This window comes from Nannospalax galili, unplaced genomic scaffold, assembly GCF_000622305.1.
Source record: "Nannospalax galili isolate Female #2095 unplaced genomic scaffold, S.galili_v1.0 scaffold589, whole genome shotgun sequence".
Taxonomy (NCBI): Eukaryota; Metazoa; Chordata; class Mammalia; order Rodentia; family Spalacidae; genus Nannospalax; species Nannospalax galili.
The window spans coordinates 186,208-208,324 of NW_008360324.1; the positions used below are offsets into that span (position 1 = coordinate 186,208).

At 40.7% G+C, this 22,117-nt stretch overlaps 1 protein-coding gene across 1 annotated transcript; it reads right to left on the bottom strand.

Moving 5' to 3' along the window:
• Positions 1-1,354: 1,354 nt before the first annotated feature.
• Klrg1 (killer cell lectin like receptor G1) lies at positions 1,355-18,040 on the bottom strand. Its single transcript, XM_008825495.2, has 6 exons — positions 17,988-18,040; positions 11,183-11,367; positions 8,467-8,574; positions 5,832-6,001; positions 2,522-2,619; positions 1,355-1,972 (listed from the first exon to the last, which is right to left on the bottom strand). The coding sequence occupies exons 2-6, from the start codon at positions 11,262-11,264 to the stop codon at positions 1,861-1,863; spliced, it is 570 nt and encodes a 189-aa protein (XP_008823717.1). The 5' UTR covers positions 11,265-11,367; positions 17,988-18,040; the 3' UTR covers positions 1,355-1,860.
• Positions 18,041-22,117: the final 4,077 nt, after the last annotated feature.

Here is a 22,117-nt window from a genome sequence, read left to right on the forward strand (position 1 = left end):
GGCTCAAGTGGAGTCACATCACTGCCTCCTCAGCCATCACATCCATACATTAGGGGCATCCCCAACCAGAAGCAAAATTCAGAGCTTGTAAGGGAAAGGGTGCACTACTTCGTTCTATGAGCCTAACATCCAAATTAAATTAGCCGTTGCCCTTTTGGGGTCAGCTACTTACTGCTCATTCAGGTGGCTTAGGGAGATTAGACTGTACTGTTCCTCTTGTCTGTAATTTATTTTATTTTATTTATTTACCTTGTCTGTACTTTATGAGCCAACAAAAACAACTAGAATAAATATTTTAAGCTAATTTATTTATTTTTATTTTGTGTGGATGAATATTTTGACTGCATGTATGTGACTGGTTGCACATGTAATGCCCAGAGAGGCCAGAAGAAGGTACCAGATCCCCTGGAACTGGAGTTAGCGGCCATGTTGGGTGTTGGGAACCCAACTGAGTTCTGTGCAAGAGCAGCTTGTTCTTAACTACTGAGTCATCGCTCCGGGCCAAATATTTTTAGTTTCTTATATTTTATTCATCAATTTACGGAATATTCACTGAATGGAAGTACTATCTTAGATTATTAAAATACAGTGGTAGAAAAATTGTAGGTCATGTTCTACAGTACGTGTGAACTGTTAAGACAAATGTGACACTCCAGCATCGTCAAAAAGACAATTGTTTACTTGAGTACTACTTCTTATATGAGCCAACTGCACCTTCTTACCTTCCGTATCCAAACTATAAGAAGTAAGAAAGTTTTGTCACTTTTGAGACATTCACGTCTAAACTAACTCGCTTCAAACACATAAACTTCTGGAAACTTTCCTCTATGAAAATGCATTACCAGATTAATAACTATCACAAAATTAATATGAAAATCACACATTTACTACATAGAAAATAAACTGTCACACACTGGCTTGTCATAACCACACTTATGCAAGCTTATTTTAAAAAAAACAGATTTAGCTAAGTGCAGGTTATGATGTGTGAAGTTCTGAGCAGCAGAAAGCCCCGCTCCATCCTCATCTGCCTTTCACAGCTCAGATTCCCATGATCTCGTAGTGAGCAGTGCTCCTTAGAATAAAATTTCATCCACAGAGAGCCACTGTTATGACAAAATGTACCATCAAGGGGAAGCACCATTAAGTCAACGTTATGTGTGTATCATATCAGTACCCAGGCAGGTCCTCCAGGACATCACCAATACTATGTCCTTGCACAGATGTCTTCAGATTAGTTCAGAATATAGTGCAGAAATATAACAGAAAAAGTATTAATTTTCAATGTCTTACTTTATTTTTATTTTTAATTGATACATAATAATTGTATACAATTATGGGGTACAATGTGATGATAGTGCAATACAGGTAAAACATGTAATGATCTAATGGGGGTCATCAGCATATCCATCATCTTGGGCACTTGGGAACATTCACAGTTCTCTTGTCTAGCTATTTTGAAATCCACAATAAACCATCAGCCATGGGATAATTATTGATTGTTCTTGTCACCCTACTGAGCTACAAAGCACTAGAAATCACTACTCAATCTAACCATCCCCTCGCTCTCCTAGACTCTAGTAACCACTATTATGTGCCCCCACCACAGCATATTTCTGCACAGAGTTGCCTAGGTCTGCACTTTAAATTGCAAACATAATACTGAAATAGTCTCAGTGAAAACCCAGCGGGAAAGTGTGCATTCTCAGAGAACGTGCTAATCTTCTATCTAGGGCCACATCAGAGCAGATTTGGCATTTGTTAAAAACACACTCATGGCTGACCAAATATCCCAGAAGCCAGTTTCCTCTTTTGAAGGTTCCTATGACAGATCTGAGGCTCAGGACATAGCGGTATTCATCAGCTTATGACCTTCTTACAGATCCACTGCAAAGGAACTTCACAGCTAGAGGCTTGAAGTCCGCTTTTGTTGATGGCACCACACTTCTGGACCAAACTGTTGGAATTAATCCTGAAAGAAACCAGAGAAGTCAGTTGCTTACAGTAGTATGCACAGTAAAAGACATTATAGAAAAAGTTGGCTCTGTCTCCTGTTCCAATCCCTAAGGTCCCCAAACAGCTTAAGAATAAAAATTGTTCATTAGGGGGCTGGAGAGATGCCTCAGTAGTTAAGAACTCTTGTTCTTCCAGAGGATCTGGGTTCAAATCCCAGCACCCACATGGTGGCTAACAATCGTCTGTAATTCCAGTTTCAGGGAATCTAACACCCTGACCTCTGTGGGCATTGCATAACATGGGTGCACTTACATACATGCAGGCAATACACTCTTACACATAAAATTAAAATAATAAATATTTTTAAATTGCTCATTAGCCTCTAAAATGCCATCACTTCTGTCCTTTCTGTCACCACTGTGCATCCCATTCCTTGTTCCCCGTTGTCTCTCCCTTTTGCCCTCTCTCTCCTCTCTGTTTTTCGTGTTTCCTGAGCCTCCATTTTTTCCTTCCTTTTTTCTCTTCTTTTTTTGTTTGTTTTACCCTTGTGCCTTCAAAACTTTACCTTGAGTTTAGAACTGATCCATCTTCCCACTTCCAACCAGAATTATTCCTCAGACCAATCCAGTGAAATTCCTGGTTTAGGGAGTCTTGAAATAGGTACTGAGGAAGAAATTAAAGATGATGATAAAAATAACAAAAATCAGAAAATGAGAGACCTCGTGAAGAGATCAAATAATTATCCTTATATCACGGGTAGAGGACCGGGTATTTGTATGTACCCAAAATTCATGCTGAAACCCCATCCCCAATTTGATAGTATCTAAAGGTAGATCCTTTAGAGATAATCAGGCTTACATGAAGTCATTAGGACAGAGCCCTGTGATAGGATTCCTGTCCTTATAATAAGAAAAGACAAGACAGAGCTCGAGCTCTCTCTCAAGTGAAGACACCAGGGAGAGGCACCATGCATTGTATGAGATGCAAGGAGCCCTCATCAGGAACTAAAGCTTCTGGGACTCTGACTTGGATGTCCCAGCCTCTAGAACTGTGAGACAAATGTCTGTGAAGACCTCCACCCTATGCTATTTTATTATAATGATCTGAGCTGAGACAAACAAGCACTCCAAATCCTTCGTGTGGACTCTAATTCCAGTACAGTTCTGATCTCTAATTCTAACAGAGATCTGTCTGTTGCAAGAAGGAGCAGCTTCCCAGAATTGACCTTTGGTTTATAAGCACATGCTCATAATACGACAGATAAGATAGTTTTGCATCTCCCCCTTGCATCACAGCTTCCTTTCTGATTAGATGGAGCACCAGATAGGTATTCAAAAGAAAGCTGAACAGTGCTGCTTTCTTCCTCATCCGATACACAAATTATGATTAACCTCATGGCAATTTGCTTGTATTTCCCCTCATCCACTTTACGCTCATGTTCCAAGTCTTCATCGAACTTGTACACAGGAGGGAAAATTCTTAAGACAGTAAGCTTCACGGTAGTTAAACTAATTACAGCCATATGTGTGTTGTGCTACCCAGGGAAGCAAAGATAAGGGATGCTTTGCTCTACACCGTTTTGCAATTGAATGAAGACGTTTATACACTAAGGAAATTGCCCTGCATGTTAAACAAAATAAAGGATAAATCCACCTTTATAGGTTGGTATTAGCATAATGAAGAATTGAGCTTTTAATATTTTCTGACAGCTTAATTAGTTGAATTTGGATTGAATTACTTAAACAAGTTCATTTTGTAAATTTTAGGTTAGCATTAACTGAATGATTTCTTTGGGAGAAAACTGTCTTTCATTCAGAATTAAGAAAGTCCAGTAAAATTTCAACTCCTATTATGATGCCACTAAATGTCCTATTTTGCTGTCATTTTTTTTATTCTATTCCTGGAAGATGGTGACTGAAGAGAAAGAAATTAGGAGCTGGTTAATTGCCTTCCTTTACCTGATCACACCTATAACCACCAAGAACAAAGAGCTTATGCCTTAAGGTAAAGTGAAAATCAACTCTCCTGCCCTCGCAGGAAAGGCAGGCATTAGATGAGCCTACTGTGCCGTTTCCTACCATCAGGACAAGCTCTATGTTCTCTTCATTGGATTTCAGTTTTAAAAATCTAAAATCTATACTATAAATACAAAGCCTGGCACAATCCAGGCCCTGGCAACCATTTACTAAGTTCCAGCCCCATGAACTTTCTGTGCCTTTACCAGGCCAAGAACATTTTTACATTAGGATCTTTGCATGGCTTTTACTTCTTTCTATAATGGCCTCTAGATTTCCACATGGCTGTCATCACTCAGAAGGCTGAGTCCAGAGAGTCCTGAGTTTGAGACCAGCCTGGATTATACAGCCCCTGACTCTCACTTCCTTTTTTTAACATCAAGGAGTAAACATTAAAGATTCTTTTATTTTTATTTTATGTATATGAGTATTCTGTCTGCATGTATGTAAGTGTGCCATAGGCATGCCTGGTACCTGCAGAGGCTAGAGGAGGGCATCAGATACACTGGAACTGGAGTTAAGACAGTTGTGAGCTCCCATGTTGGTGCTGGAAACCCAATCCAAATCCTCTACAAGAGCAACAAGTGCTCTTAACTGCTGAGTCATCTCTCCAGTCCCTGTCTCTCAATTCTCTAAAATATTTTATTATTTTTATTTTATTTTATGTGTATGAATGTATTGCCTGTGTGCATGTAAATGTACCTGTGTACAAGGCCCATGGAAGTCAGAAGAGAGCATCAGATCCCCTGGAACTTGAGTTAAAGACAGTTGTTCTAGGAATCAAACCCCGATCCTCTGTAAGAGCAGCCAGTGCTCCTAACCACCGAGCCATCTCTCCAGTCCCAAATTCTTAATAAACTATTCTCTGTGACTTGATTCTACCTGCCCCCCCCCACAAATTAAAACAAACAGCAATATTATTTTTTAAAGGCAGCAAGAAATGAGCACTAAAAACCGGACTACAATTTCTTATTTTCTTTATATACATGAATTATAATTGAATCTGACCAAGTTTTGTGCCAGGGTGTCAATTCTTCATGTTGCTTATCATCCTTCGGGACTAACAGATTTCTCAGAGACTTGGCTAACAGAAAGGATTTGAGAGGCCCACAGCATATGGAACTCCAACAGTTTCCCTTCCTTATAACCCAACTTTCTGGACATTTTTTCCTCAATCTAGAAGTCATTGAATTCCAACAAACAAAAGGAAAACATTTTTAAAAAGACATTTAATTCCTGTGCATGGCCTTTTCGTCCCTGTGGTCGCTCTTCTCCGTTTCTCTCCCAAGTCCCACTGGCTCTTGTATAGAAGTCACTGCCTCCTTGTTGGGCCTGTGTGTTTCTACACCTAATGCCTTTTATTATTTTTATTTATTTATTATTTTTATTTTATGTGTGTGAATGTTACTCCTGCATGTACGTAAGTGCACCCATGTCATGCAATGCCCACGGAGGACAGAAGAGGCTGTCACTGAGCCATCTCTCCAACCCCTAAACCTAATGCCTTTTAATTAGATCTGTAACTTTAGGTTTAATTCCTCTCAGCAATACATTCCACCTCCTCACCTCCAACACACACACACACACACACACACACACACATATGCACACATACATACACATGCATACACATTACCCATACCTACACACACACACACACACACACACACACACACACACACACACCAGAGAGAGAGAGAAGGTATAATGGCATATGCTGGAGACTGAGGCTGCACGGTCTGAGTTCAAAGTCAGCCTGGACTACATAATAAACCCTCATCTAAAAGAAAGGGAGGAAGGAATGGAGGGAGAAAGAGGAGAAGGAAGGAAAATAACTATTTTCTAAGTATTTTTATTTACCATTTCCTGGCTGTCCTTCAACATAAGGAGATCTGAGTCTTTGTCTGTGCAGAATTCCAGACTAGAATTCCAGTTCTTTTTCTTCACTGAGAAATAATAACAATTGCTACCATTTCTCAGCCAGAGGTTTGGGCAGCTGAGACAGCGGTCACAAGTGGAGTCCTTGGAGCCTAGAAAGAAAGAGGATGCATGGTTCACATCTCTATTAAGGAAATAGTCCTGACATGGAAAGGAAGGTATAAGGAAATACAGCATCTCCAGGGTCTTCCCTGCCCTACCACGTTTCAGATTAAGATTTAAAGAAATGCATAACAATACACGGCCTCAAACTGAGCCCTCCACAATGTTCAACTTCACTATTAACGTACTTGTCCTAGTTTGTTCTTCATTGCTCTGACAAAACACTCTGACCACTACCAACTTGGGGAGGAAAGAGTTTATCTTAAATCTCCCAGGTCGCAGTTCATCAGGGAGCCCAAGGCAGGAACTCAGGGCAGGAACCTGGAGGCAGGAGCTGGAGCACAGGCCATGGAGGAATGCTGCTTACTGGCTTGCTCCCCTGACCCCTGCTCAGCCTGCTTTCCTATGCAACACAGGCCTACCTGCCCTGGGGTGGCACCACCCACAGTGGGCTGGGCCCTCCCACGTCACTCATCAAGAACATGCGCCTCAGACATGGCCACAGGCCAGTAAAATAGAGGAAATTCCCCAATTGAGGCTCCCTCAGCCCAGGTGTGTCAAGTTGACACTAAAGCTATCCAGCACAGTACACCACTAAGCAAGCATGTGGCTCTGACCAAATATCTAATCTGCCTAAAGGCTGTAGACAGTACTTTACACTAAAACTCCTCTATATACATGTAATGTTACAGGCTAGATAAAATCAGCATGCACTTAAATAATGCATATGTATCATTCCCTGCACGTGTTCAGTCTATTCACTGCTATTACAAGGGAGAAACAGGAAGTCCAGCCTCAATATGGCACCCATAATGGGGTATAAGAAAAGGAAAGAAATGATAAAGAACCCACAACTGTTTTATCATCATAGATTGATTGTCTATAACCAATAGAAATTGGGGGGGGGATCCTTATACTCAGAAACAGTGATTTACCTAAATTTAAAATGTTTTGTAACATAAAATAACACCAGAATGCTAAAATTAAAAGCGATCAAATTCTTACTAGGTTCTTAGAAATACAGACCACCCCCAGGTTTTGAAAATAGTCCAATTATAGTTCTGTCAAAATGAGAGGAAACTAAGTAAACTTCAAAGGTGATTTCAAATAAGATTCCATTATTCTATTGATTTTTCTACTTTGGAATATATTTGCATAAAATCACCATGAGCAATTCTGCCAGATGGGCACCTAGAGACATACAACCGCAGTATGACTGCATGATCTAAGTTGGGGATTTAAAAGTAGGGAATGCTTTCCTTTCCATGAAAAGATTGGGCAACTTCCTGTGGGAAGGGTGCATGGTATGAAGATGGGGGTCTTGGGCCTGAGGTGTTCACCTGGCATTTAGGGATTTGAGCCTTTTTCAGACAACTGGTGCCTGCATCAGAAAGTGCAACTGCCCTGGGCGTGTCTCTCTGTCAAAAGTAGGACTCAGGGGCTTGAGAGGTGGCTCAGCAGTTAAGAGCACTGGCTGCTTTTGCAGAGAACCTGGGTTCAAGTCCCAGCACTCACAATCATCCATAACTCCAGTTCTAAGGATCCATCAACCTCTCTGGCTTCCACAGGCATTGCACACATGTGGTACACACTTGCATAAATCCACAAAGGCAAAACACCCATACATATAAAATAAAAATAAATCTTTCTTTTTAAAAAAAGTAGTTCTCAGCCAGGTGTGGAGGGGCACACCTTTAGTCCCAGCACTCAGGAGGCAGAGGCAGGCAAATCTCTGAGAGCTCAAGGCCAACCTGGTCTACATAGTGAGTTCCAGGCCAGCTAGGACTACAGGGAGACCCTGTCTCAAAAAGACCCCCACCCCACCCCCAAAAAAAGCAGTTCTCGAGTATGAGGTGAAGATGCTAGAGTAAATTCTGTAAAACTCGTGTCACTAACAATCATCTCTCATAGCATAAACCTGAATTAAAACTCCACTTGTGAAACAATCAACGGAGCCCTCAGGGTCATCAGATTTAAGGACCTAGAAGAACTAAACCTACAGAAGATAGTTTTAGAATATTTGAAAGTGCCCATAGTTCCCAAAAACTCAGTGATAATTACTAATGCTATATCTATTGATATCTGTCATGTGGAAGATTAAATGCCACCAATATTATATAGTTTAATGACTATGATAAATACATTAGTAGGAAAATTGTGGCACAATATGAAAATTAAAAACAATATGCAAAATCATAAGTAACCTATGATTGGAACTATTTTGTATTGTTTTGGGAAAAAAAAGTGGGAGAGCTTTTAAGAGGATTTTATCATAATTCTGGTAAGAAAGTAAGTGCACAAACACACGTGATCAAAAATGGAGGATTTGAACTAGGAGACATGTACAGAGGTGGCAATTAATTTTGTTAGAATTATTTTTCATTTTTCAAACTTCCTCTTACAGTGTTTCATAGCATAAAATGAAACGTGTGTTTTGGGTTATGTCAGCACTTACCATAGCACAGAATCTGTTGGTAGACCAGGATACTCAGAAGAATCACAGTCACAAGCCCCAAAGCCACAGCCATGAGGCAAGGAAGAGAGCGCCGTCGGGAAAACACAGCTGCAGAAACAAAGAATCAAATCCCAGTCAGAAAGAGACGTGCAGGGGAGAATATCTGGTTTCTTGAAGCAATTCTGGCTAGAGGGATGGAGAACTCCCACAAGGATCCCCTCCCTGGACCAGGAACTTGGTCTGAAATCAAGTTAAAGAAAACTTTTACCTTTGAAATTGTGGCTTACATGTTGATGGTGAGTTTGTAAACTGTTTCAGCCTTGTTGGAGTCAGAGGACAATTTGGCATTATTTACCAGGATTGCAAAAGTATTAGCCCTGCAGCCCTGAAATTTCTCCTTGAGAAATTTTTTTTCTACAGATATTCACATATGTGTAAAATGTCATATTTTTAAAGTTGATCATGGAAGCCATGTTTGTAGGAAGGAGAGATGGAATGCAACCTAAATGCCTATCAGTAAAAGACCAACAAAATATACTTCAACATATCCAGAAAGCATGCAGCTTCTGAAAATGGGTTTTTTTTAAACTGGTATGAAGTGATTTCCAAGACACATAGTTAATAGAAAGAGCCATCCCTCAAAACAAAGCACACTAATTTCTCTGGCAGTCTACCCAGGATCATTTCTCAGTCTCTTAGCTAAGATCAAGTGTGGAAGTCTATCCAAGCATCCGATAGTATTTACCTCTGGGAAGAGGAAAAGGGTTGTTAGGGGCATAGACCAGAGACTTAGTTATTAGCTTGAATTCTTTTGTACCTTTTGAATTTGAACCATGTGAATGTGCTATGTACTCAAATTTTAAATAAATAAAATTTAAATAAAAATAAAATAGCCTGCATCCCGAAGTAGATGATGATAAAAATTCATCTTACTTTGCAAGTCACTATTGGAAATGTGATGTGTTAAGGTTGATATTGTGTTTAAGGATGGAGCATAATTTCATGTTAACTATGAGGCATACAACCTCTCTCTAAGAATGCTATATTTTTAACTTGGAAAATGGAGAATTTTTTCAAAATTTTTATTTTAAAATCATAAGTTTCTTGTAGCCTGATGGTTTGGAGATTATGTGCAAAGAGAAGGAAAAAAATGTAAAAACATTCAAGCTTCAATCTCGATTCTTTTGGTAATCTTTAATTAGAATATTTATACGTAAGTTGGGTTCAAGGTCATCCTTGGCTATATGGCAAGTTTGAGGCCAGCTTGGGCTATCTCAAAAAAAAAAAAAAAAAAACAGTAAAGAAAAGAAAAGAAAAAAATTTAATTTTCCTATTTCAGTCTCATGTTTCTGTTCAGTTTTTAGATACATTAATCTGCATTCATGTTTACATAGATCTACAAAGAAGTCTCAATTTGTTAAAGGAAATTATAGTAAGGATGCCTTCATACAAAGAGAATTCAGTATGATAAATATTTTGATTCATGAATCCAAAAACTACTAGCATTATAGTGATATATACATATTTATACCACAGAAGAGTTAAGTTTAGTGAAATAAACGTTCATTCTGGGTGTTGCACTACATGAAAAATGGTATCAAATTATTATTGGATTTGTTCAGCCACCATCTCCAACTGAAGAAAGTAACTAAGCCGGGTGTGGTGGCGCATGGCTGTAATCCCAGTAATCAGGAAGCAGAGGAAGGCAGATCTCTGTGAGTTTAACATCACTCTGGTCTACATAGTGAGTTCCAGGCTAGCTGGGGCTACAAGGAGACCCTGTCTCAAAAAAATAACAAAAAAGAAAGTAACTAAAACAAAAAAAATTTCATTATATATATATATATATATATCCCAACTAACAACTATTAGGTTCCAGTTTACCACACATAGTGTCATCTTAAACTTATATTTCAGAGCTGGGGAAATGGCTCAGCAGTTAAGAGCACTGGCTGCTCTTCCAGAGGACCCAGGTTCAGTTCCCAGGACCCGCATGATGGCTAACACCTGTCCATAAGTGCAATTTCCAGGAGATCCCATGCATTCTTCTGTGGATACAAGGTACCCACGTGGTACGCTTATATACATAGTTTAATAACTGTTTATATTTTCTTCATTTCATAGTTAAAGATGGCAGTTTAAACAGACCAACTGAGCATGGTGGTGCAGTCCTTTAATCCCAGCACTCTGGAGGCAAAGGCAGGTGAATCTCTGTGAGATCAAAGCCAGCTTGGTCTACAGGGAGACTATGTCACAAAATAATAAATAAATAAATAAAAATACATAAATACATAAATAAATAAATAAATAATAAACAAATAGTTCAACTAAAGTTACCTCAAGCCTGACTACAAATAAAATTGTCTCAAAAAATCTCTTGCTTTAGTTCAGGAGTGATAAACAGGAAAGTGATTGTATACGTGTACAGTCTCATGAATAAAGGAAAGTGTTTTCAAAAAGAAAAGAATATTGCCTCTGAACACATTAGCTGGGCTCACAGAAGTGTCTAGGGGAAAAACTTATCTGAGATATGGGATGGCATACTGTGCCATAAACCAAATGCCCATATTCCAGCCCAGCACTGCAAACTTGAGTCCAAAGCAGTTCTTCAAGTCAGCCTCAATGGTCCGTACCCTCTACAGGAAGGACTCGCCTCTCCATTCATCCTTCAGATCCCGTCATACCACAATTTTCTGTGCTGACCTGCTTAGCTCACCTTTTGGCTGTGGTCTGCAGTCCTCCCGGCCTTGAGAAGTGGCAGGAAACTCTAACGTGCAGTAAATCGTGCTATCAGCCATCTCCAAACACCTTTCACATTCAGTTGAGAGAGTTAAGTTAGAAGTGTGAGACGATAAGTGACAGTGAGGAAACAGCCCATTCTCTAAACAAGTAGCAGGAAACCTGACAAAAACAAATAATTTTTCAGGAAATGATTCAAATTCTAGGGCTGCCTACAGAAATTAATATTCAAAGTTGCATTTTAAAGACTGACTGCGCCACACTCCCTAGACACTCCTTAGACCCATATCATTTCCAATCTCATCTCACTCTACTGGGAAATGGTTCTCCAGCCTAGAAATTTTTCAAGGACTTGTTTGTTCTTATTTTACTTTATCTGTATGAGTACTTTGCCTGCATATAGGTAAATCATGGGTGTGCCTGGTACCTGCAGAGGCCAGAAGAGGGCAACGGATCCTCCCGTGGATCTGGAGTTACAGATGGTTGTAAGCCACCATGTAGGTGCTAAGAACCAAACCTGGGTCTCTGCAAGTGCAGTAAGTGCTCTTAACCACTGAACTCTCCATCCCCTCAAGCCAAGCAATTATTAGAAGTGTGCTAGACTAAAAGTAAGAGCAGCTCCTAGCACTTATCACAGATTCTTTTTTTCTTCTTTGTTCCTTCTGAGAAAAGAAACATCTTTCAAAAGGAGCTAATTCCCACATTCCGTAGCCCTTCGAAATGCTAGTGAGATGGACCACTGGCTGCATCGGGGACACAGACTATTGCCCAAATACATCTTTTGAGTATGACATGACACTGTCTTCCCCAGAACAGTCTTTCGGCTGCCCCTCCTTTTTATTCTTCACAGTGCCAGAAATTCCATTACTTTTACTCATGGTGTTATTTCATGATGCATAGGTAACTACAAAGAGAAACAAATGCAGACTAAGGTTTTAGCAATTTATTTCTAGTAGGGAACACACTACTAAAAATTAAAGTAAGCAAAACACAAAAGGACTTGAAACACTTAAGCATGGAGAAGATCACTGGGTTAGAGTTGATAAAGACAGAAGTGAGGAAAGAGGAGTTAAAATGAATAGAACTGCTTTAAGCTTTGACAGAGTGGTGCTGGACTTGCCCTCCAACCAAGAAAATTCCTACATACAAGTACATACAAGCAATGTTGTGGTCTTTGAGAGAGGAGAAACACAAAGGTAAATACACTTGATCATCCTGGCTTTCCACCTAGGGCCAGAGAATGAAAAGTAGTCCTAAACAGAACACCAGTCTCACTCACTAAGCTGAAGAGACAGAATAGTATTTTGTGATGCTGACGTGGCTGGAGTTTGCTGGGCTGGGTAACTGGTGAGAGCTACATAGAGAGAGGTACCCAGGAGACTGCATAGGAATTCACCACAAGTCTGTGGCTAAGAACTCAGCATCTAGTCAATTGCATTGCCAAGAGCTGAATATTGGAACAGAAACGGATGATGTATTGCTTACTAGTAGCGCGCGCTCATGCGCGCGCGCGCGCACAGACACACACACACACACACACACACACACACACACACACAGGGTCCATCACAGATTCAGTCACAGGCATGAGGACAAATATTGACATCCATAAAAGGAAGGCAATATAAAATGTAGTCCATTCTTGTAGTGGAAGATTATTCAAGTTTTAAAGGAAAGAAATTCCATCAATGTGCTACCACAGCTGTAGTGATATATACCTATAACCCCAGCACTGGGAAGGCTGAGACAGGAGGACCATGAGTTCAAGGCCAGCCTGGCTACATAGTAAGTTTGTGTGTGCTTTTGTTGTTGCTATGACCAAACACCTGACAAGAAGCAACTTGAGGGAGGAAGGGTTTCTTTTGGTTCAGAGTTGAAGGAGATACAGTCCATCATGGTGGGAGGGTATGGTGACAGGAAGGAAGTACAATCCACAAGTGACAGGAGCTTGAAGCAGCTGGTCACAAACAGATCTGCAGTCAGGATGCAGACAGAGATGGATGCTGGTGCTAGGCTCACTTTTTCCTTTTTATTCGATCTAGGGCCCCATGTCATCAGTGGTGCTGTCCACATTTAGGTAGGTCTACCCACCTCAGTTAACTCAACTTAGAAACTCCTTCATAGATACTCCTACAGGTTTGGCTCAGGGGCTTCTAGATCCAGTCAAGCTGACAGTCAGTATTAACCATCACAAATCCACCCTTTCTCAACTTGACACTCAAACACACCACTTGAAGCCATAGTCCAGAGAAAAACTGGTGAGTAGAAAGGAACTTATAAGTGATAGAAACTGGAATTAGCAAATAAGAACTTAATAATTAACAAATATGTTCAAACATAAAAAGTAGGGCCAAAATGAATTTAAAAACTGAAGAACTTATCAGAGAAACAGAAACTACAAAAAAGAATCAAGTGAATATTCTGGAACAATATTCATAATTTTAAAAAATTTCTGGGTGTGGTGGTGCAGGCTTTTAGTCCCAACACTTGTGAGGCAGAAGCAGGAGGATCTCTGTGAGTTCAAGGCCAGCCTGGTCTACATAGTGAGTTCTAGGCCAATTAGGGCTACAGGGATACCCTGTCTCAAAAAGGCCAAAAAAATTAAAAGTAACTGAATAAGGGGCTGAAGAGATGACTCAGCAGCTCTGCAAGCTGCTCTTGCAGAGGATCCAGGTTCAATTCCCAGCACCCACATGGTGGGTAACAACTCTCTATATCTCCAGTTCCAGGACTTCTTCTTCTGGCCTCCCTGGGCTTTCATGCATATATGGTGCACTTATATACATGCAGGCAAAACACTCATACACATAAAATGAAAATAAATCAGATAAAATAATTTTTAAATAATTGACTAAGGCTATTAGCAAGTTGGAATGTTAAAAGGAAAAGGTCAGTGAATATGAAGATAGTTACAAATTACTCAAACAAGAAAATGAGGGGGTGGAAACAGAATCTCAATAACCTGCAGGATAATACCAAATAAAATGGAGTAAAATTGAGAGGTTGGGGAGATAGCTCAGGAAGTATTTGCCACACAAGTTTGAGGACTGGAGTCAGATCCTTAACACACACATTAAAAATCCAGTCATGGCAGCTGCACTTGTAATCCCTGTACTGGGGAAGTAAAGATAGGGAAAGGAGAAGGAGGAGGATGAGGAGGAACAGGAGGAGGAACAGGAGAAGGAGGAAGGCGAGGAGGAGGAGGGGGAGGAGGGGGAAGAGGGGGAAGAGGTGGAGGAAGAGGAGGGGGAGGAGGAGGAAGAAGAGGAGGAGGAGGGGGGAGGAGGACAGGGGAGAAGAAGGAGGAGGAAAAGGAGGAGGGGGGAGGAGGAGGACAGGGGAGAAGAAGGAGGAGGAAAAGGAGGAGGAGGAGGAGGAGGAACAGGAGGAGGAAGAGGAGAAGGAGGAAGGCGAGAAGGAGGAGGGGGAGGAGGGGGAAGAGGAGGAAGAGGTGGAGGAGGAGGAGGGGGAGGAGGAGGAAGAAGAGGAGGAGGGGGGGAGGAGGACAGGGGAGAAGAGGAGGAGGAAAAGGAGGAGGAGGAGGAGGAGGAGGAGCTCTGTATTGTGGTATATGCCTGTAATCCCAGAATTCGGGAGGCAGATGCAGGAGGCTCATCATAAGCTCAAGGTCAGCCTGGGTTACACAGCAAGACCTCCTCCAAAAAGAAGAAAGATTTGAGATACACAGTCATACTTTAAGGAAGCAGAAAAAGAACAAAGCCCAATGTTAGCAGAAGGAAGGAAATGATAAAATCAGAGTGGAAATAAATAGGAAAAAAAATGAAAAGAAGTTGTTCCAAACGATAAACAAAATCAACAAATCTCTAGATGGTTTAAGGAAAAAAACAAGGCTCAAGTGGCTGAAATCAGTTTGGGGTAATATGGCTGTTTTAACAGGACTAACTCTGCTGATCTATAAACATGGGGTATCTTTTCTATCTTCTAGTGGCTTTTATAATTTCCCTCTTTGGTACAGTATAGTTTTCCCCTATTTATGCCTAGGGTTATTAGTTTATTTGTTTGTTGTTGGATTTTTTTTAATTACTGTGAATATAATTTTTTCCTGGTATCTTTTTCAGATAATTCATTGTTGGTGTATAGAAAAGCTGATTTTTATTTTTATTTTATTTTTGGGTTTGTTTCATTTTGGTCTTTTTGAGACAGGATCTGGAACTCACAGTGTAGACCATGTTGGCCTCTATCTCAAGGCAATCCTCCTGCCTCTGCCTTTGAAGTGCTGGGATTAAAGGTGTGGGCCACCGCGCCCAATACAGAAAAGCTGATTTTCAAAATCAGAAATGAAAGAGAAGACATGCAAAAAAATGAACTCAGAATCTGCCAAAGGCCTTGACACAAGACATGAAACTTTGAAACTACAAAAAGAAAAAAAGAGAAAAACTTCAAGATATTGGCACAGGCAAGAATTTTCTAAATGGGATTCCAATAGCTCAGAAAACAAAGGCAAGAATTGACCAATGGGATTATATCAAGTTAAAAAGTGTCTATACATCAAAGGAAGCAATAAAGAGACAGTCTACAAGATAGGAGAAAATCTTTGCCAGGTACTCCTCCGAAAGAGGATTGATAGACTATACAACTTTAAAAAAAGGCGGGCGTGGTGGCATACACCTTTAATACCAGCACCCTGGAGCCAGAGGCAGGTGAATCTCTGCTCTGTGAGTTCAAGGCCACCCTGGTCTACATAGTGAGTCCCAGGTGTGAACACTACCACTGCCACGGAGATACCTGCTCTGCTGCCTGAGGCCTCAGAGCCCTCAGCAGCACACACTCCTACCAGTAGCAACCCCCATTCCCACCATGACATCCCCCCTGTTCACCGGGGACCACCCATAGAACCTTGTAAGCTTTCTTGGGTCTGCATTGAGAATCTTCTAACTCCTGTTTGCTCCTGTGCTCAGATGCTGCACCCAGCCCTGATTGAGCTAGGACTACTCTGGTACTCCATTCTCATATCAACACTTGAATCACTCCAAGACTGAACCTCAAGTACCATTCAGCTGGTCCAAAACCTGATGAATTAGGGTAACAGCAAACAGAGATTCAAATGTCCACTCAACAAAGGTGACACAGATACCCACACCAAAAACGTTACCAACAACCTAACTCCAGATGCCGAGGCACCAACGAGAAAAACATAAACAACACAAACAATTAAGACAATATGTCACCTCCAAGAATGAGTCCTCTTAGAGTAATGTTCCTTGAAAAAAGAAACTTGGACAACACACAAAACAATGATTTCAAAATGGCAATTATAAATATGTTCAAGGAACTCAAAGATATGAATAAATGCCAGAACTGAGATCATGAAAACACAGAGAGCTGAATGAAATAAGGAAAACAATTCAAGGTGTGAAAGTAGAATTTAATAAACACATAGAAGAAAACCCAAACCCAAATAAAACTCAAAAGGAAAAATTTAGTAAGTCAGATTAAAAGTTCAATCAAAAGAAGAGATTCAAATATCCAAAAGTACATGAAAGAAAAGTTCCAACATCTTGAGACATTAGGAAAACTCAGTCAAAACTGCACTGAGGTTCATCACACCTCATTAGAATGGATATCAAAAGAATGAGAAAATAAACGCAAGGATGTGAAGGGAAATGTACTCGTGATGCTGGTGAAGGTGTGAATTAGTACAGACACTGTGAAAAATTCTACAGTATTCCCCAAAGAGCTACAAATAGAATTGTAATATTACCCAACTAGACTACTTCTGAGAATATGTCCAAAGGAAATCAAGTCACCGAGCAAGAGACATCTGCATACCCGTATTTATTGCAGTACTGTTCACAACAGCTAAGGAAATCAGCCTAGACACCTATCAACGGACAAATGGATTTAAAAAGTGTCAGTCAGAGGCCATTGTTATGACAGAAAAAAAAAAAAACAGCTTAAATAAGGAAAGCTTTATTTGAGCTCAGACCTTCAGTTTCAGTGGATGGACACAGGGATTCATTGATTCTAGGCCTGTGGTGAGGTGGAACACCTCGGCAGAAGGGCATGATGGTGCCCATCTCATATCACTCAGGAATCAGAAAGTGACAGAAAAGGGCTGAGGGAAAAATACCCTTCCAAGGTATACCCTCCAATGACCCTCCTACTTCCTCTAACTAAGTCCTGTTAGGTTTGTCCTCTGACCTCAGTGCATACATTGTCACATACACACACACACACACACACACACACACACACACATACACACACTAGATCCCTGTAATAAATTTCTTACCTGAAAGGACAAGCCACCTCAGTGTCTCTGTTGAACCCTGAGTTCTAAGAACATGCATAATGGTGCTGAAGCCTAGGAGGGGGCGCCACTGAAATGGATTGCCTTTGGGGGACCCTTACACCTTTGCCATTCGTTCTCCACACCCACACTGACCTCTGCTCTCATCTGATGTGGTTCTCAGATTGTCAGAACATCTGTCATCTCTGGACTGGGCAGAACTTAGAGCTGAGTCAAATGCCTCTCCAAGGGCAGGGTGGGACCCATTGCCCTAAACCAGCTGAGTTTAAGGATGTTTAATCTTCTTGCCCGGTTTACCGGTTGTGATCCAGGCCATATTCAGGATGAAATCGGGGAGTATGAGAATGCTTGCTCATTACTCCTCTGCCTACTTGACCACCAGGCTTCACGGCAGTGTCTCAAAATAATAACACTTAAGACAACTTTATACAGCACAACAGCAAGTGGTCAGGGGCTTTCTATGCATCACCTTCCCAGTCTGCTTCTCTAACGGGCTCTGTCCAGCACTTACAGTCTCCCTCCTTTCACAGACACAAAGGGAAGCCAAATTCTTCTCCACCCGGCTTCTTTCTCCACTTGCTTCCACCTCCTTGTCAGGGCTCAGTCCTTTCCTCTCTGTAGGAAAAACAAGCCAGATGGCTGGGAGACAACTAGCTGCAAGCAACTTTCTCTGTGGGAGATAGCAGGGCTGCTGCATAGAACAACTTTCTTCCTTCCCAGCCAGGCTCCCAGCTCGGATCAGATAAGAGCTCCAGCTTCCCCTGATTGGCCACACTCAGAGTCGTCCATCTCTGACCGCCCCTCGGTTCTAATACAGTCGTGACTCATCGCTACTTTCTTTCCTTCCAAGAGTTTCTCTATTAATAAAATAAAATAAAACCCTCCCTATGTCTGTTTCCCACTTTTTCTTTTTATCTTTTTAAAATTTTATCATTTCTATTTTCTGTGTATGAGTGTATTGCCTGCATGTATGTGAGTGCACCCGTGTCGTGTAAGGCCGCGGAGGTCAGAAGAGGGCTTCGGATTCCCCCTAGAATAGGAATTAAGGGCGGTTCGTAGCCGCCATCTGGATGCTGGGAATCAAACCCGGGTCTTCTTCAAGAGCAGTCAGTGCTCTTAACCGCTGAGCCATCTCTCCAGCTCCGTTTCCCGCTTTTACCTGGCCCAGCTTTGCTAACCCTCCTTCTTCCTTGCACCCACCCCACCCAGGCCTACCTTCAGCTGCGCTCTAGCCGCTGCTTCTGTGTCTGGGGAAATTCACCATGTCTCCACCAGAAGATTCCCCCTCCAGGCCAGAAGAAGAAACGCAAATTGCCAACTTCTCAGCTTCTCGAAAAAGCTCAGTCCTTCCCCATCCCCCTCACAGCTGATTTGTGTCCAATCTCAACCTGGGATCATTGTCTAGACTGATCAGTCTTGACCTACCAGATGAATTCAGCTCCAGGTTTAACACCTGGGAGTCAGATTATGATCCCTCATGGGTCTCTCACTCCCTAGAGCCTACCCAGACTCATCCCTGAGTTGTATCTGAAAGCTGATGGATACTCAATTTACAGACTCCGAAGCTGCCTTTTTAGCCTCAGAACCGCTTTCAGCCATGCCCTCAACCTTCCTTAACTTAGCCATCTCTCTCTCCTCCTCTCCTCTCTGTAATTTCTTTTACTCTCCTCCCCCAGCCTGGAAGCTACAGCCCTGAGACACAAAGCTATGATCCTGCCCACTCCCCACATCCCCATACACACACTGCAGCTCCCCACTACAAGCACCAAACAAAGAAAAATATAAAGCAGCTCAAGTAGCAAAACTCCTCTGCCCAGGCTAAACTGCCCTGTCCCCTTATCTTCAAACAGGAGGATTGCAAAACTGCCACTCTATCTTTTGCTCCTCTCAATGGTTAAATGCAATCCTGCATGCTTTCTTCAGTCTCAAGTTGTAAGTCATTTGCTGCTTGTTTACCAGCTGCAGCTGTGTTCCTAAGAGTCTTAAGTGATCTCTTTTATGGGCTCTCTCTATGCTATCTAAATAATAAGGCCTGTGGCCACTTTTTAAAGTTATGGAGTATTGGGCTGGAGAAATGGCTCTGTGGTTAAGAGCACTGGCTCCTCTTGCTGAGGACCCAAGTTTGAATTCTAGTACCCACATGGCTAACAACCATCTATAACCCCAGTTCCAGGGGGAAGACACTCTCTTCTGATCTCCAAGGGCATTGCACAACACAGGTGCATTTACATACATACAGGTAATACGCTCAGACTAAAGGTATGAGCTACATGCCTGGTTTCCAGAGGATCCAACACCATCTTCTGGCCTCCACAGGCTTTGTATGAGACAGATGTACTTACATTCAGGCATAACACTCTTATACATAAACTAAAAATAAATACATTTTTAAAACACACAATTTCTGTTTTACAGTGTTTTTGAGATAAAAACTAATTCCTGTAACTCAATCCTGAGTATTCATTTAAAATGTGATTGTTTTATTGACAAGAAGATATTTTGGGGATTTTAAAAACAAAATAAAGAAATAGAAAACATTCGATGGGAAAGAGCTATAGATTTAAAGTGTATTTTTGGTAAAGAAGATTAAACAACAAGGGAAATGCCTTTGGGTGAGAAAAGACTTTCTGTGGTGTGATGGTTAGTTTTGATTGTCAGTTTGACACAATCTAGAGTCACTTGGGAAGAGAGTCTCAATGAGGGATTGTCCGCATCAACTTGGTCTGGGGGGAATATATTACATTAACTGAGAGGAAAGACCTGCCCACTATGGTTGACACCATTTCCTCAATGGGAGATACTGATCTGTGTGACAGTGGAGAACAGAAACTGGACACAAGCATGCATTTGATCATTCTGTATTTTCCCCTGACTGTGAATGTGAGTAGGTTATTCAAGTTTCTATTGTCTGGACTTCCCTGCAATAGTGTGCTGTGACCAGGAATTTTAAGCTAAAACAAGCCTTTTCTCTCTTAAGTTGCTTTTTTCAGGGTATTTTATGACAGCAACAGAAACTGGATAGCTACATGTAGAAGGATCAAAATAGATCCTTATCTCTCGCCTTGCACCGAATTCAACTCCAAATGGATCAAGGGCTTCAACATAAGACCCGGTACTCTGAATCTGGAGAAAGTAGGAAATATACTAGAACTTGTAGGCACAGTAAAGGACTTTCTGAATACAATCACTCAAGCATTAAGACCAACAATTCATAAATGGGATCAATGAAACTTAAAAGTTCTGTACAGCAAAGGGCACCATCAGTCAAGTGAAGAGGAGCCTACAGAATGGGAAAAAAATCTTTGCCAGCTATACATCTGACGAAGGTTAGTATCCAGAATAGAATATACAAAAAAAAATTTTTTAAAAAGAATCTAATTAAAAATTGGAGCAAGGAACTGAAAGAGTTTTCAAAAGATTAATCACAAATGCCTGAAAATATTCATTTTTTAAAACTTACAGAGGAAAAAAAGAAAGAAAAATTCACCCAGTAAACTAACTATAGATGTGTGAGTCCCGGCACAGAAGCAAATATATATACCAAGACAAGGAGCTGGAGAGATGGCTCAGTGGTTGAGAGCACTAGTTGCTCTTGCAGAGGACCTGGATTAAATTCCCAGCACCCACATGGTGGCTAACAACCATCCTTAACTCCAGTTCCAAGGGTTCCGATGCCCTTCTCTGACCTCCACAGGCATTGCACAAGTCCAGTGCACTTACATACATGCAATCAATACAGTCATACACATAAAAATAATAAATAAACTTTTTTTAAAAAGACAATATGTCTTCTCCAAAAAGTGTCAATCCCATAGTAATGGCCTCCAATGAAAGTAACTTAGAAGCATTTCCAGAAAAAGAATTCAAAAGAACAATCACAGATATGTTCAAACAACTCAAGGAAGATATGAATATACTCCAAGAGAACAAAATGAGACAGCCAAATGAAATAAGGAAGTCAATTCAGTATGTGAAAACAGAATCAAAGAGACAAAACTGTGGAAGAAAAGCCAAAGTGACCTGATGCTGGAAAGGAAAAATTCAGTAAAGAAAAAAATAAATCCTCAGTGGAAAGCCTTACCAAGAGAACAGGTCATGTGGAAAACAGAATATCAGAGTTAGAAGCAAGGTAAAGGAAATGGGTAATTCAGGAATGGTCAATGATAAGCACATATATACACATAATAAAACAAAGTTTTATATACATAAAACAATACTCATATACATATATAAGCAGAACATAGGAGACATTTGGGACACATGAAAAGACCAAAGCTACAAATTATGGACATAGAAGAAGAGGAAATAACCATACCAAAGGCACAGAAACATTTTCAACAAAATCAGAGAAAAAAGTTTCCCAAACCTAATAAGGAGAAATATATCCAGGTACAAGAGATTTGCAGAATACCAAACAAACAAGACCATAAATTTCCCATGGCATTTTATAGCTAAAATACAAAAAAACATATAATAAAGAAAGGGTGTTGAAAGCTGAAATAGTGAAGAGGTATCCCAAAGATTGGGGAAAAAAATCTTTGCAAGCTATGCATTTGACAGATTAGTGCCTAGAATATACAAAGAAGGCAAAAAAAAAAAAAAAAAAAAAAAAAAAAAAAAAAAAAAAAAAAAAAAAACCAA